Source organism: Trachemys scripta, chromosome 6 (genome assembly GCF_013100865.1).
Source record: "Trachemys scripta elegans isolate TJP31775 chromosome 6, CAS_Tse_1.0, whole genome shotgun sequence".
Taxonomy (NCBI): Eukaryota; Metazoa; Chordata; order Testudines; family Emydidae; genus Trachemys; species Trachemys scripta.
Genome location: NC_048303.1, coordinates 78,523,137 through 78,537,806, shown reverse-complemented (window position 1 = coordinate 78,537,806; position 14,670 = coordinate 78,523,137). Strand labels below are relative to the sequence as shown.

At 37.6% G+C, this 14,670-nt stretch overlaps 1 protein-coding gene and 1 pseudogene across 1 annotated transcript in view; one reads left to right on the top strand and one right to left on the bottom strand.

Moving 5' to 3' along the window:
• Positions 1–1,116: 1,116 nt before the first annotated feature.
• The window catches only part of LYRM7 (LYR motif containing 7), a 22,931-nt gene continuing 9,377 nt past the window's right edge, over positions 1,117–14,670 (bottom strand). Inside the window, exons 2-5 of the mRNA XM_034774649.1 lie at positions 11,492–11,564; positions 9,324–9,394; positions 6,603–6,684; positions 1,117–2,376 (exon numbers count right to left, since the gene is read on the bottom strand). Coding sequence (XP_034630540.1) covers positions 2,306–2,376; positions 6,603–6,684; positions 9,324–9,394; positions 11,492–11,564 — 297 coding nt within the window. The 3' untranslated portion in view covers positions 1,117–2,305. The remainder of the gene's footprint in view (positions 2,377–6,602; positions 6,685–9,323; positions 9,395–11,491; positions 11,565–14,670) is intronic.
• On the top strand, positions 6,013–6,112 carry LOC117879690 (annotated as a pseudogene).

Sequence of the window (14,670 nt, the reverse complement as noted above, 5' to 3'; positions counted from 1 at the left end):
CAATATATAAGGAAACGGAGGTATACAGTGTGCTCATGGAATTCCATGCATGCTGATAACCATGTCTGGAATATGATGCTAAATCTGCAGTTCCATGATATTTGATTATTGGTTAGGTTCTCCCTGCATTAGTCCCCTAAGATCAGCTAATCTGTCCCATTGAATTTTCCCCAACTGTTTCACAAGGATGAGGAAAAGTTATTCATCCACCCAAACCAAAGAACAAACAGAAGGTTTGGGCCACCATGAGGTGGTCCTGTACCTCCTCGTTAGTGCTGAGTTGCCTTCCAGCTCCACTGGAACCACATACCAGATCTTCCATTACCAGCAGCTGCCCCTGGCCTTTTCACTCCTGGAGTGAGAGTGCACTGCACAGAAGAGGACCACAGAAAATGTCATACATATTTAGGGTTTTCCAGATATTCTTCACAAGCATGGGGAAAAACAATGCATCTCCCCTCAGTCCTTCTGTCCTTTCAGCAGCCATAGATACTACACAGACGGCTATCTGCAGAGTCAAGGGAAATGGCCACTTTTATGCACTGCAAGTAGGAGATCCATGCAGAGGGACCTTTTTAGGTGTGGATCTGAGGGACAGAATCTGGAACCATCTTTACTCAACGGTGTGGGGACTCACTACATTAGAGGACCCTTAAGGTGTATGTTTCCTTTCAAGGGAGTGCACACTTCAATAATGATGACACATTGACAGCATACTGATCAGTTTAAGTATGGGTTGATTTCTATTCCATATATTGCATATCAAGGACGAAACAAACAGACATGTGCATAGTGGCAGAATACGCATAAGTTTACAAAAACTATTTTCACTTGCACTGTGTACAGTTCCTTAATATATACGGAAGACTGCCATCTACTGTTGATATCAGTAGGTTTTTTATATATACAAACATTGATGTATACTTTCAGCAGGGCTCGCTCCAAGTCAAAGTGAAGTCAATTGGCACATAGCAGCTAGTTAAACAGCAAGAACTAGATGGCTCTTTTAAAAAAATGAAATAAGGTGATGTAGGTTGAATAAAAATTACTTTAAATAAGATAATGTCAGCAAATCAGGTTGCTTGACACTTGCTTATTAAATAATTTCAGATTGAATTTTCATTTACCAATCTATTTTATTATACTTTTTTATAATGTACATCTACTTTCTAATTTGAAGAATGACAGAATAAGGCAATTTTGTGAATCAGAGTGAACATTTTACATTTTATGTAGTTAGTTTTGCTACCACATTCATTTGAATAAACTGACTAGATTCCCCCCCCCCCCCAATCATTTCTCTCTATCAAAATGTATCTATCAAATACTGGTGGGTTGCATCTCCCTCACTGACAATACTTATATCAGGTTATTCCAATTAATTATTTTTTTAAACTAAAATTATTGGCTCTGGCAATAAAATGCATACACAGCCATGTTATTACTGATCACCACTTTGAATGTGATCAGCCTCTATTTTTGACAAATGCCTCAGTAAATCAATCTATGGTCATAACATGCAAGTTCTTTTTGGTCTAATTAACATAGCACGATTTGTTAGGCTGACTAAGTTTCCTTGCTCCAGTGTGATCCAAACAGTCAAACCCAATACAGTCTTGTGTCACCCTTGCACATTAAAAATATAAACACAGACTCATTGTCCTATCTGTAAAGGCTGATAATTTATTTAAGTGTGCCTTATAAAAACCCTCTCAATCTACCAGTGCACTATTGTACAGATAATGACAATTTCAGAAAACAGGTCTGTGGTGCAATTTATAATTAAAAAGATAACTAGACATTATAGAATGTTTTTCACCATTATTTTGCAGCAGTTTGTCAATATATTTGAATTTATAAATAAATATTTTCAGGACTAAACACTCTACTTCTATTTGTAATTATTATTATTAATCTTTGCAAATCCTCCGAAAGACAATGAAACATTTTCTCTGGAGTCTTTTTTTCAGACTTGACAATACCCAGTGCTGGCAGAGATAAAAGAGTACATCTAGGATATTTTTAGAAAACAATATAGGACTTTAGTTTCTATGGAAATGTAATCCTTCCTAATGAAGAGAAGAAACACGACATCAATCTTGCTTCTCTCAAACACACCTTCCCAGTTCAGAGTACAATCAGTGGATTGAGTTAATCTTTGTTTCCTGCCAAAAGGATTCAATATTTTCTAAGTTTAGTCTGAACACAGATTTCAGCTACTTGTTTTCAGGGATTTTGTTCCAGGAAATTAATTTTGGTTTGAGAAAAAGAAAATAAAAAAAGATGTACTTTATTCCTTGAAGGTTCAAAGCTTTCGTGGTGGAGTATCACAGTAAGGAACATTGTCTAGTAGCAGATCTTTCCTGGGTATAAGCACTGTAACAAACAAACAAACTCAGTAAGAATAATATTTTATCATAATGATCTACAAAAATATACATGGCCTTTAATATTTTTACAAGCAATGAAACAGCTTACTACAGAGCATCTAGTTTTAAATTAAACCTACAAGAAGCACTATGGTAATTTCCTAAGCCAACAAAAATGTACTAACATTTTACTTCTGTTCATCAGAAATCTCTTCCACCTCCTCCACCTATTTTGCTATTAATAACATCCTTGAAAATACTTTAACTGTCTATCATTGCTACATTTTGCCATTCCTTATGTAAAGACATTTTAGCAAAACAGATAGCAAATTATAACGTTTCTGGCAATCCTGATTCCAATGTATTTAAATACAAATTTCAAAATGCATAAAACATACTTTAAAATATATAGACACCTCATTTAAAATCTGTAACATTTATTAATGCTGTACCTGTTCTTTTAAGAACAGCAGAAAAATCAAGTATCAGATGACATTTATTGCAGGAGAAAAGAGCAGTGTGTTGGGTTTTTCTTGGCTGTGCACTGTGCTAACTGCCCTTGGCTCTAATAAAGTTTTGACCATCTGGCTCCTTGGATATCCACTTGGGAGTTCTGCACCTGAGGGCTGTCAGATTTGTGCAACTGGCACCACCTACAAGCCGAGGCACCATGGCTACAAACACAATCCTGTACTTTGACTAGTCAGGCAAGTACTAAACAAAGGTACAGTAAACTTCTAAAACACTCCAAATTCCATTCCATGTGTGTAATCAGTCACGTCTCATCCAAAGTATGTTGTTTTTCCATATATTATAGAAAAATCAAGGAAATTGCTTCCCTTGAAGCTGCATTTCTTTTTCATTTTCTGGCTGTGGTATTAAAACAGTATTAAACACATTTTTAAATGGATTGAATAATATTTTGTTTGTGTTCTACCTATGAGGGAAACATTCATGTCCCAGTGTTCACATGTATTTTTTCCTCTACATTTTAGGGACAAGACTTTGTGCATGAGAGAGAAATACAAGTATAAACCAAACAGGATAGAGGCGGAAGAATGAACAAATAAAAACAACAAGGAGGCCGGTGGCACCTTAAAGACTAACAGATTTATTTGGGCATAAGCTTTCGTGGGTAAAAAACCCACTTCTTCAGATCAAGTGGGTTTTTTACCCACGAAAGCTTATGCCCAAATAAATCTGTTAGTGTTTAAGGTGCCCCCGGGCTCCTTGTTGTTTTTCTGGATACAGACTAAAACGGTTACCCCTCTGATACTTGGACAAATAAAAAAGACTAATGGGGACAGAACCTCCTAACCTCTCACTGAAAAATAAAAGTTTGGCACACATCTCACGCATCACTATAGCAAACCCAAAGTGAAAGCCATCAGGGTGCATTGCATATGTGGTAAATTAGGATGAGAAAAGCTCTACTTATATCAGTTTATTCTGCAAAATAAAAACAAGTTGACCAGTGCCAACTCTCTTGCACAACAGTGGATAATTTGACTTGACAGGCTGCACAGCAATGTCTCAAAAAATCTGTGTAGTGAGATTCTGAATAATGTGACTAACACAAGCTCCTAGCTGTAAATCTCTTCATCATTTTTAAAACTTTTTTCAGACTTAACTGTCCAGTGCTGGTTGAAATTAAAAAAAGAGTACGCCTAGGATATTTTTAGAAACCAATATAGGACGTTAGTTTTTATGGAAATGTATTCCTTCTCAATGAAGTGCATCTTAATATCTCTCTCTGCATGATAGCTAATATCCACAATATTCTGATCAGAGTTTCATAAATTCTTTAATGGTATTCCAAGAACAACCAATTAGATCAGGAATGTAGTCAATGCCATAGTACTGTAGGTCCATCTAGTTCAGCATGCTGGATCACGGTGATCAATACCAGACGCTTCCGAGAAAGATGCAACAAACCAACTACTGGATAGTTATGGAATACCCTGTTCACAGAGAAAGTCTCTTCTTAACCTCTGGCACTTAGTAATTGGCCTATTACCATGAAGCATAAGGGTTTGTGTATGCTTTCTAAAAAATGCTTTGCTTTTATCCCATCTAATGTCAGCATTAATTCTTTCATTATGCATCTGAACATCTACTTTTTTTTTCTTTGAACTCCAAGCTCTTGGTCTCAAAGATATTTTGTGTCAGTAAGTTCCATAAATTAATGATGTATTGTGTAAAACAGAGATGGATTTCTTTTTGTCAGTTTAAATTACTGTCTTTCTAACATCATGGAATGTCTCCTTTTTTCTTTATAATGCGAACGTGTAAATAGGAGTACCCTATTTACCTTTACTACTATTCATTACATTCTAATGTTCTATAATGACCCCTTTGATCCATCTCCTTTATAATAATTCCATTCTTTTACTTGGGATAACCTAGAAATAAAGCAGCCGAAGAACAGAGAGCTAGGCATGCCCAATTTCTTTATTGTTCTTGCAAAAAGGGGATTTCAAACCATAGACTACAACTTCATATTTGGGTACAGGGATCCAAAGCCTTCTCGATCTGACATACAGTCCAAATCATATACATTATGCATAATTTTTACACTTTTTGTTTTTTAATACTCAGGCTAACTTCAGCTGGCCAGTTAGATAACTATAAAGAAAAAGTAAAAATTTTCATTGAGGTGGTGCTTAGAGGCCCCATCGTGCTACATGCTGTTAAACACAGAGTAAGGGCAAAGCTTGGTCTCATTCAAGACTGATAGAGAGGAAACACTAACAGGTTAGAAATTCCAAAAAGACATCCTTAATGTTTATGTACCATTAAGCCAGTGGTTCTCAAACTTTTGTACTGGTGACCCCTTTCACATAGCAAGCCTCTGAGTGCGACCCCCCCTTATAAATTAAAACTACTTTTTTATATATTTAATACCATTATAAATGCTGGAGACAAAGTGGGGTTTGGGGTTGAGGCTGACAGCTCGTGACCCCCCCATGTAATAACCTCACGACTCCCTGAGGGGTCCTGACCTCCAGTTTGAGAACCCCTGCATTAGGCTTTAAGGAAGTTCACAGAAAGGACGACATCTTGCTTAAATGAGTGTGTCACTATTTATTACACAAAAGAAGAGACATTAAAATGATACAGGAAGCGCTGAGACCTTCCCTGTAACCTCAGTCAAATCTAGAACACACTTCTGACATACATGGATATGTGAAATTGATCCACAATGCATGGGTTTGAGTTTGTCTATTTTCAATAAAACTCAAAATAGAGCAAAGAAAGTTAAATACATAAAAGGCACTCATATCAATTAAAGTTTCAGGATACAGAACTTCATGATGTTGATTCTAATTTAGTTTTCCGACTTGGGAGACAAATGACTCCTAGAGCTTAAGGCCAGCCTTTACCACTCCCATTCCTTCTCATCCCTGTCCACTCCTCATTAACCCACACTCAGTCCTCATACATTATTTCCTTTTCTTCACTCTCTCACCTTAGCAGAGGGATGGGCCATCTGGGATAGAATTTAATTTCCCCAAAAGTAGGAGATGGAGAGGAGCTGATTGAGACTGTATCCACTTTCCCCACAGTAGTGGCAACACAAAGCAAGAGCAGGTGCCTACCACAGTGCCCATTTTCCTAGCAGATGCAGAAGGAGGGGGAAAATGGGCGATTGCACATATACTAAAACTGGAACGATACAGAGAAGATTAGCATGGCCCCTGCGCAAGGATGAGATGCAAATTCGTGAAGCGATAATGGCAGGAGGAGACCCAGCAAGCTCAGGGCTGGCACCAGTTTCCCCACAATAGGAGATGAAAGAAGGAAGAGGGTGAAAGATCTCCTGAAGTGTATCACAGACAGTGCTCTCTGTGATGCCTGAAAGCCATGAACATGCATGTTTAGAGGAAACACCAATCACATGTAGGACTATGGGAAACTTGAGGGCACGTACGAGACTTTTTTGGGGTTCATACTGGTTCACTTTTCGAGTTTGACAATTTCAGATGTGAATGAACCCAATACTGCAAAGATTTGACTGGCTTTAGGTCAAAACCAATCAAGCAAGCATCACAAATCTTCCACCAGACACCATAATTCGACCTACCCTCTCAAATCTAAATGAACCTGGCCCAAGTTTGGGGTAAATAATATACAACACAACACACACCCTCAGTTTCAGGTTTTGTCACTGAAGTTCAGCACAGTTCTAAATACCATTAAAAAAAAAAAAAGATGCTGTGCAGCTCTACTTACTCAGACTGTCAGAACCTGTGTGAAGTCCCTGTATAACAGATGTTCTGAGCAGAACTTCGACATCTGAACCTATTTTCATAAGCTAGTAAAGAAAAAACAGAGCAATTAAAACAGTGCAAAATTACTCTTGTAGACATTTTCCATGTTTGACAAGTATAAATCAAATATCGTCAATATTTTTATATCTTCTGAATAATAGGGCATCTTGTATTTACATAGTGCTTTTTATCCTGGAGGATCCCAAAGTGCTTTATGAACTGATACATAAGTCACTCTGGGGTACAGCCCCCGGGATGAAACAAGTCTACTGTTTGATAACACACACAGCAATAGAAAATACAGTATTTAACTGAAACTGCAGGAGGATATTTAGGTAGGTAGATTACCAGAGTAATTATATTTTAATTTGTGTCCAATTATCCTAAACTCCAGGAGGAACATCTTGCAAGAATTGTCATCAAGCAGTCAGTTCTTTACAGTTCAGGTACGTTTTGGACTTCTCGCCCCTCTTTTCCTGCCCAATCTGAGAAGAGGGGTTAATGGTGCTGAGATGCCACAGGAAGGAGATCAAAAGCAGCAGGAGTGGCCGGGGGAAGGGGCAGTCCCCCTCTCCCTAGAGATCAGCAGCATTAGGAGTGTGTGATTAAAACACTGTAATCCCTTCCCTATTTGAGAGGAAGCATGACAGAGGTCTCCATGTGCATGCCCCTTGCCAAAAAGGCAGAACTTGTTAAATGGCTAGTACTTATTTGTATACAATGCCTTCCTGCAATGTATACAGCTGCTCAAGTGAGAAGCCTAGGGGGAACACTGCAAAGTTTCTCAGGTAGTTATTCTTCACTTCTTGTCCTAAAAACTGTTTGATGTCATGGGTTGGAAAACATGTGCTATATTCTACTCTGGCAGTGGATGAAGCAATAAATAAATAGGGTCAAGATTTTGAAAAATGGATGCCTTAAATTAGGCACCAAAGTCTATATACGGATACCTGAATAGAAGGTCTGATTTTCAGAAGTACTGAGGTGCTTGGGGCCAAACAATTTTGACTGTTTCTGTAAAGCACTCTTTGGTCCAGTTCTTCTGCATTAATGGCACTTCAACATATAAATGCACAATAATTACTAAACATGACAGGTTGTGTTTTTCCCCCCCCACCATGGATACAATCATGGCCTTGCTGGAGATCAAGAATTTTATCCACTGATCTTTCACTCAATGAATATGCCAATTAACTAGCATCAAAAGAAGAGTCAATATTAAACATGTGCATTTTGTAGCTCACCACTCCTAACAAATGCAGCTTTGAGAATTTTACCTGGCATCTTATCTGTACATCAATTAAAACAGTGTTATATCATTAAATTAAAAAATAGAACAGAAGACAGAACTTGATGCCTAGGATACACGCACAGAAATATTGCTGCTGTTGCTTGGCAACAAGCAGACATGCTAGAGAGAGTCCTGAATGAATGTTCAGAAGTGTTAACGTCAGTGATATGTGGGTGCTAGGATACCAAGTACTGAACTGATTGTCTTAGTTTGTTTTTTCCTACAATATATGCTTAAATATATATGTGGTTTCTTCTAATGCCTCCCCTCATGGATTCAAGAGGAGTAGCATACATGTGTCTACAAGACGATTTCTAAAGAGTATTCAATGAATTGGAAAACATGCTGAATTAGAAGGGTGACAACAATTCATTCACTTCTTCATCATGCATAGTAAAATAAAACCTCCAATTCACATTGTTTCAATGTTAATAATTGCAGGCCCAAGTAAATTCTTAATCTTACTGCTAATTAAAACAACTTTGCAAATGTGTTACATAACAGCCGGGAGAGTCTGAATTGTATAGTGAGCTAAAAGAATTTTCTACACTGTAGTCCCTTAATTTACCAGAGAGATAAAGACAGGTGAGGTAATCAATGCATCTGTATTAACAACTCAATCACAAGCACTTGATTATTTGGGAGGGAAGGAGTTTGTGATATGATATGAGTCAGAACTAGTAGGCCCTATTGCCAGCTCTGCCAATAATTGCCTACATCTAAACGAATGAGCTGGGGGTGACTCCCAGCTTGCATACACATACTCATGCTACTTCGATGTGAACTAGTATGAGTACATGTACACGAGCTGGGAATCATACCTCTAGCTCATAGCATAGATGTAGCCTCACCGTGTGACATTGGGCAAGTCACTTAACCTCTGTGCCTCATTTCATCCATCTGTAGAGCGAGTATAAGAGAGTCATCCATAGATTTTAAGACCAGAGGGCCCATTATGATCATCTATTCTGATAACCAGTCTAATACTTAGCTTGATTGCATAAGGAGAAACAAGCAAAATATTTCCACTAAATAGACAATAATTTGGAAAAACAATTCTCATTTTGTTATTAACTTGAAAATAGGCAGAGCAAAAATGGCTTTGAATTGTAAACATGGAAAACTGTTTTTCATACAATTTTTAATGTGAAAACTGCCATTTGTAATTTTTACATAAACTGATGGTGACAGAAGGACACAAAATAGAAAATAAAATAGAAAATAGAAAACACAAAGTTCCATGAAATTACATTTTGAAATTCACAAAGCTCTGGTTGCGAGGCTCAATTAGTGTTTGCAAAGTGCTCTGAGATCCTTTGATAAAAGATGTGAATATAAAGTATTATTAGACTTAATAGTATAAAGTGGAGAATAGCATCACAATGAAAGTACCTCTGCTATTCTTTCAGAAGAAGTCTCATCTTGATGTTTTCTGAATTCTTCATTTATCTTTTGCCTTGCAGCTAAAGGGGGCAAGTAAAATAAAGTTGTTTAGGTTTTGTTGTTGTTGTTGTTGTTGTTGTAATTCCCTCACTTATTATCAGTCCTTTGTCATTGGCTCAAAACCCACATTCCTTAGCAGCTAAAACCCATCTCAGGTAGACAAATTTGCCCCTTGTTTGTTGATGCTGCTCTACAGCCATGGTCCTTTTACTAACTAACTTCTTGTCCTCTTCATATTTCACTCAGATCAGAGCCTTGTACTTCAAGATCTCTGTGGAACTTGAGTGACAGCATGTTTTATTCCCACACTAAGCACACCAGAAATGTGTTGTAATATAATTAAAAAAAAAAAAAAAAAGCTCAAAATACTACTATATATCACTCATATTTGTATCTGCTCAGTTCAAATATGCATGTTTACTATCTGATGGAGTTGTGTTATTCATTTTAAGAACAACTGTACACAAAGATAAACAACTCGGGTGTTTGGTTGCCTAGGACACCTGAGATTCACTGTTTTAGAAAATCAACAAGACTACAATTTTAGAAACGCATGGTTCTGTTCTACTGAAATTTTTTTCATAACATTACAGCTTAAAAAATTACTTACTGGCTTGATTCTAGCCAGAGATGTAATTTAATCTTTGGGAATATGTGGGTAATGGGCAGCATGGGGAAAGGAGAGATTTCCCATCCTTATTCCTCTGAGATGGGTAAAGGGGAAAAATCACAACAATTTGAGGCAAATACTCTAAGCATTATTTCCCTCCCTGCCTTGTTCCTCAGCTCCAGCACTTCTGCAGTCAGTTTTTCACTAAAGCCATTCCTGTTTCTGATCTTTTATAGAGTGTGTGCATGCATGTATGTTTGGTGGAAGAGAGGACAGAAGACTCTTAGAACTGGCAAGGAGAAAACTCTCTTCCCTTCCTAAAAGGCTGCTTTTTGCATTTTCCATAAACTGGTATTAATGGGCTCCCTCTTCCTCACACTAGCATTGCTGCTTCTGTTAACATAGCAACTTTAGAATCTCCTACTCAGTGTTGGCCAGTGCTCCAAGATCTGCTGTTGTCTGTTTTCCTAACCGACCCTCATTGCAAAGAAAGGAAAACTGGAGGAAGGAGAGGAGAAGAGGGAAGCAGAGAGTAGGATCAAATTAGCTACCTCCCTGGAACAGCAGAATAGAGTTGATGCCAAAAGACCCTGCTCTGCACCCTAAATTTACCTTTCCCTCACCACATGAACAGTTACTGAGGTGGGAAGGCAGGCTCTCAAGATCCTCTATGACAGGTTTCAGAGTAGCAGCCGTGTTAGTCTGTATCCGCAGAAAGAACAGGAGTACTTGTGGCACCTTAGAGACTAACACATTTATTTGAGCATAAGCTTTCGTGGGCTACTGCCTACTTCATTAGATGCATAGAATGGAACATATAGTAAATAAGTGTACAAAAAAGGAGCCAAATTGGTCTTCCAAGCTTTCTGAAGTTCTTTAACAGTTAATTAGTAATTTATTTTCAGAGTGTGAAACGTTGCATTTTGGCTCCCCAGTGGACTGCTATGCACTAAACAAATGTCTGTATCAGCAAGAACGAGGAGTCCTTGTGGCACCTTAGACACTAACAAGTTTATTTGGGCATAAACTTTTGTAGGCTATAACCCACTTTATCAGATGCATGGAGTGAAAAATACAGTAGGCAGGTATAAATATCCATCTTTTCATGTGCTCTATATTTATACCTGCCTACTGTATTTTTCACTGCATGCAGCTTATGAAGTGGGTTATAGCACACGAAAGCTTATGCCCAAATAAATTTGTTAGCGTCTAAGGTGCCACAAGGACTCCTCATTGTTCCATCTGTCTGCTCCCTGGACCAGCCGAGGCTACATACAAACTCCACTCACAAAAGAAGAAAGAGTTCTTTGCCCTGTTTGACTGAACCCCTTAAGCTGCTTAAACAGCAGCAGGTTCCAAAAAGGGGTTTATCTAGTTCAGGTCCCCTCAGACAGAGGGATGATAGTTGCTGTCATGACCTTCACGACCAGGGCATGCAGAAGGGAGGAGGGTCCTTAGAGCTTTTGTAGAGATGCAGAGGATCCACTAGGCAGACAAAAATTCTTACCTTCTAGGGCTCTGGCATCATTTTTAAAAACCTGTTGCCGTGTTCTGTGCAATGCTCTGAAAAGCTTCAAAACCTGTTAACAAAATACAAGTCAACAATAAATGTGTTTTGTTTGTTAATAGGATTTCTTAAGTAAAATTAATATTTTTTCAATTAAAAAAGGTTTTTTTTTTGCATTCTATTGTTTCCTCCATAGCAGCTGGAGTAGACCCATTCTGTCAGAAATGTTATCTCAATTCAGACTTTTTGCAGATAAAATAGAGATATAGAACACAGAAGACATAACAATTCTTGATATCTAAAATACAGTAGAACCTCAGGAGTTATGAACACTAGAGTTACAAACTGAGTGGTCAACCATACACCCCATTTGGAACCGGAAATATGCAATCAGGCATCAGCAGAGACACATACACACACAAAAAAGAAAAGGCAAAATACAGTACAGTACTGTGTTAAATGTAAACTACTAAAAAAATAAAGGGAAAGTTAAAAAAAGATTGACAAGGTAAGGAAACTGTTTCTGTGCGTGTTTCATTTAAATTAAGATGGTTAAAAGCAGCATTTTCCTTCTGCATAGTAAAGTATCAAAGCTGTATTAAGTCAATGTTTAGTTGTAAACTTTTGAAAGAACAACCATAACATTTTGTTCAGCATTACGAACAACCTCCATTCCTGAGGGTCTACTGAAGACTGAACTGAAGACACAAAAGAAGTTCTGGTACTATTTCAAGTCGCCATTTTGACCTCTATGGCCCTACTCCTGCAAAGAGACCAGCACAAAAACACTCATGCCTGAAAAGTAAAATTTACAGGATATGGACTTGCAACTATACAGTAAAAGCCACCCAATTAAGTGAAAATACTGGGTATCAGAGATTAGTTTTACTATTAAATATTAGACAATGTTTTCATCCCTCAGCTCATAGAGAGCCAAGAAGCTCTACCAAAAACCTGGACCAGCAGAGGCTACAGCTCTCAGAGGATATAGTTCCATGGTTCTGAAATACTGACAGCATCAACTCATTTATAAGACAGTGTCACAAAACTGAATGAATAAGATGACCTCAAAACAGCAGCTTGAAAAGCTTATGTCCAAACATTACACTAAGTGGTTCTATTGAAAATGTAAACATAAAGATGATACAGCAAAACCCATCCAAACTGGAAGTTCCTCTCTAACAATAAGTACAAGATCAGTAGGTAATGACTTTGGTCAGGAGAAGCTACTCAAAAACACTGAATTACACGATGGAAATACATATGCAAAAATGTTTTTTAAAATTATTAATTATTATTATTAAAGGTTATTATAAGCATGCCTATGCCTTTACTGAATTTTAGTAGATACTTATAAACACCATATGTTTATAGAACAGAATAATTCATATGCTTAGGGTTTTGGTTGAAATGCTAATTAAGGAAATTTATAGGAAATCTCTGCTCTCTGTCAACCAAGGACAAGCACCAGAAGTGTCAGAGGAGGATACCTCCTTAGCCACAAAGTCATATTTATTACCTTCAAGTGTATTTACACAGACTCTGGAATGCATCTTTAGAGCATCTAGTTAGTTTTAACATTCCATATTTTCTTATATAGACATCTTTCAAATATACAGTATAAATGTGTTAGCTACTGATGTGTGCCTTGTATAGAATATTTGATAGGAGTCTTTTACTCCAAACTGTAAGTGTACTACAAATGACAGGTTATAAATCTAGGAGTCATTTGGTGAAAAGGGCAAACAACCAACAAGGGGATTGTCAAAGAACAGGGGACTTCCAACCTGTAGAAGATACCAGTTTGGTATAGACATGATTTTTATCTCAAGAAAACAAACTTTGTATAATATTTATGTTTTAGAAAGAGACGTGGTTGTGTCAAAGAGTGGAAGGTTTTAGTCAGGATACTCCAAAAGGAGGTGGTGCTTAGGATGTATTATCAGAACTGTAAACTGAGTAATAAAAGTGGGCCTCTTCACCCCACCTCTTTGAAAGAAAAATAAGAAAGCCCCTTAATTTTAAACACAAAGAATTCTAAAAATAATCTTATTTAAACTGATTTCTTTTATAAACGCTCTAAAATTCTTATTCTTTAAATGTTAAGGAGAACTTATATGATTGGGAAATGTTTTACAGAAATTATTGGTTACTTCTAATCAACAGAAAAGGTGAAAGCTTTTCTTGTCCTCAAATTCCTTGGATGAATAACTTCTTCTGAGATGCATATTTGCAAGTATTATTATATCTAAATGCAAGCCTTCATTTAATAACTGCCTGATACCATTATGTGAATAGTGAGATGTCCCCTGAACAAATATATCATGGTCATACTATTAGCAATTACTAATATAAGAAACCTCTTGAGTGTAAAAATATTCATAATAAGGGAATGAATACTTATCTGACAATGCTTAAGCAACTCCTTACCAAACTCAGGAAGACAAGAAGAACCTCTCCAAGGATGGTGAGAAAGGACAATAATTTATTTGATGACCATTAAAATTAAGTCCTTAAGAATTATTTAAGCTTTTAAAAAAACTATTCTAAGAGTTGAAAGACTTTCACATAGAAAATGAGAGTGTTTTGACTTATTTAAACAGAAATTTCAACGATAATTAAAACCTGATGGAAGTTAAGGCATTTCTCAAAAAAATCGACTATATAAAAAGAATGAGTTAAAACACTAACCTAAAGATGTTCAAGAGTTTCCCATATCAAAAGCAATATAATCATTCTTTTAAAGAATTAAAACCCTGCCGCATATGCATTAGCAGATTGCATATTCATGAGCTGAAGAAGCTACTGGGACCTTTCCATGAAGGTGTTGAGCCAACAAGTGAACACCTCTACAAGCAAGCAAACAGCAACAACACAGCTCAAAGCAAGGAAGTCACAACACAGCAAGAAGAAGCAACTTTCCAATGCAGCACTGCTTCTGCATAATGATGACATCACGGAGACTTTGACTAGGGTTACCATACGTCCGGATTTTCCCGGACATGTCCGGCTTTTTGGGCTCCAAATCCCCGTCCGGGGGAAATCCCAAAAAGCCAGACATGTCCGGGAAAATCGGGACTGGAGGGGCTGGGCTGGGGGCCGGGCCGGGCGCCGGCGGTGCCGAGGGCCAGGGGCGCCGAGCGCCGGCGGCCAGCGGTGCCGAGCGGGGTCTGGAGGTC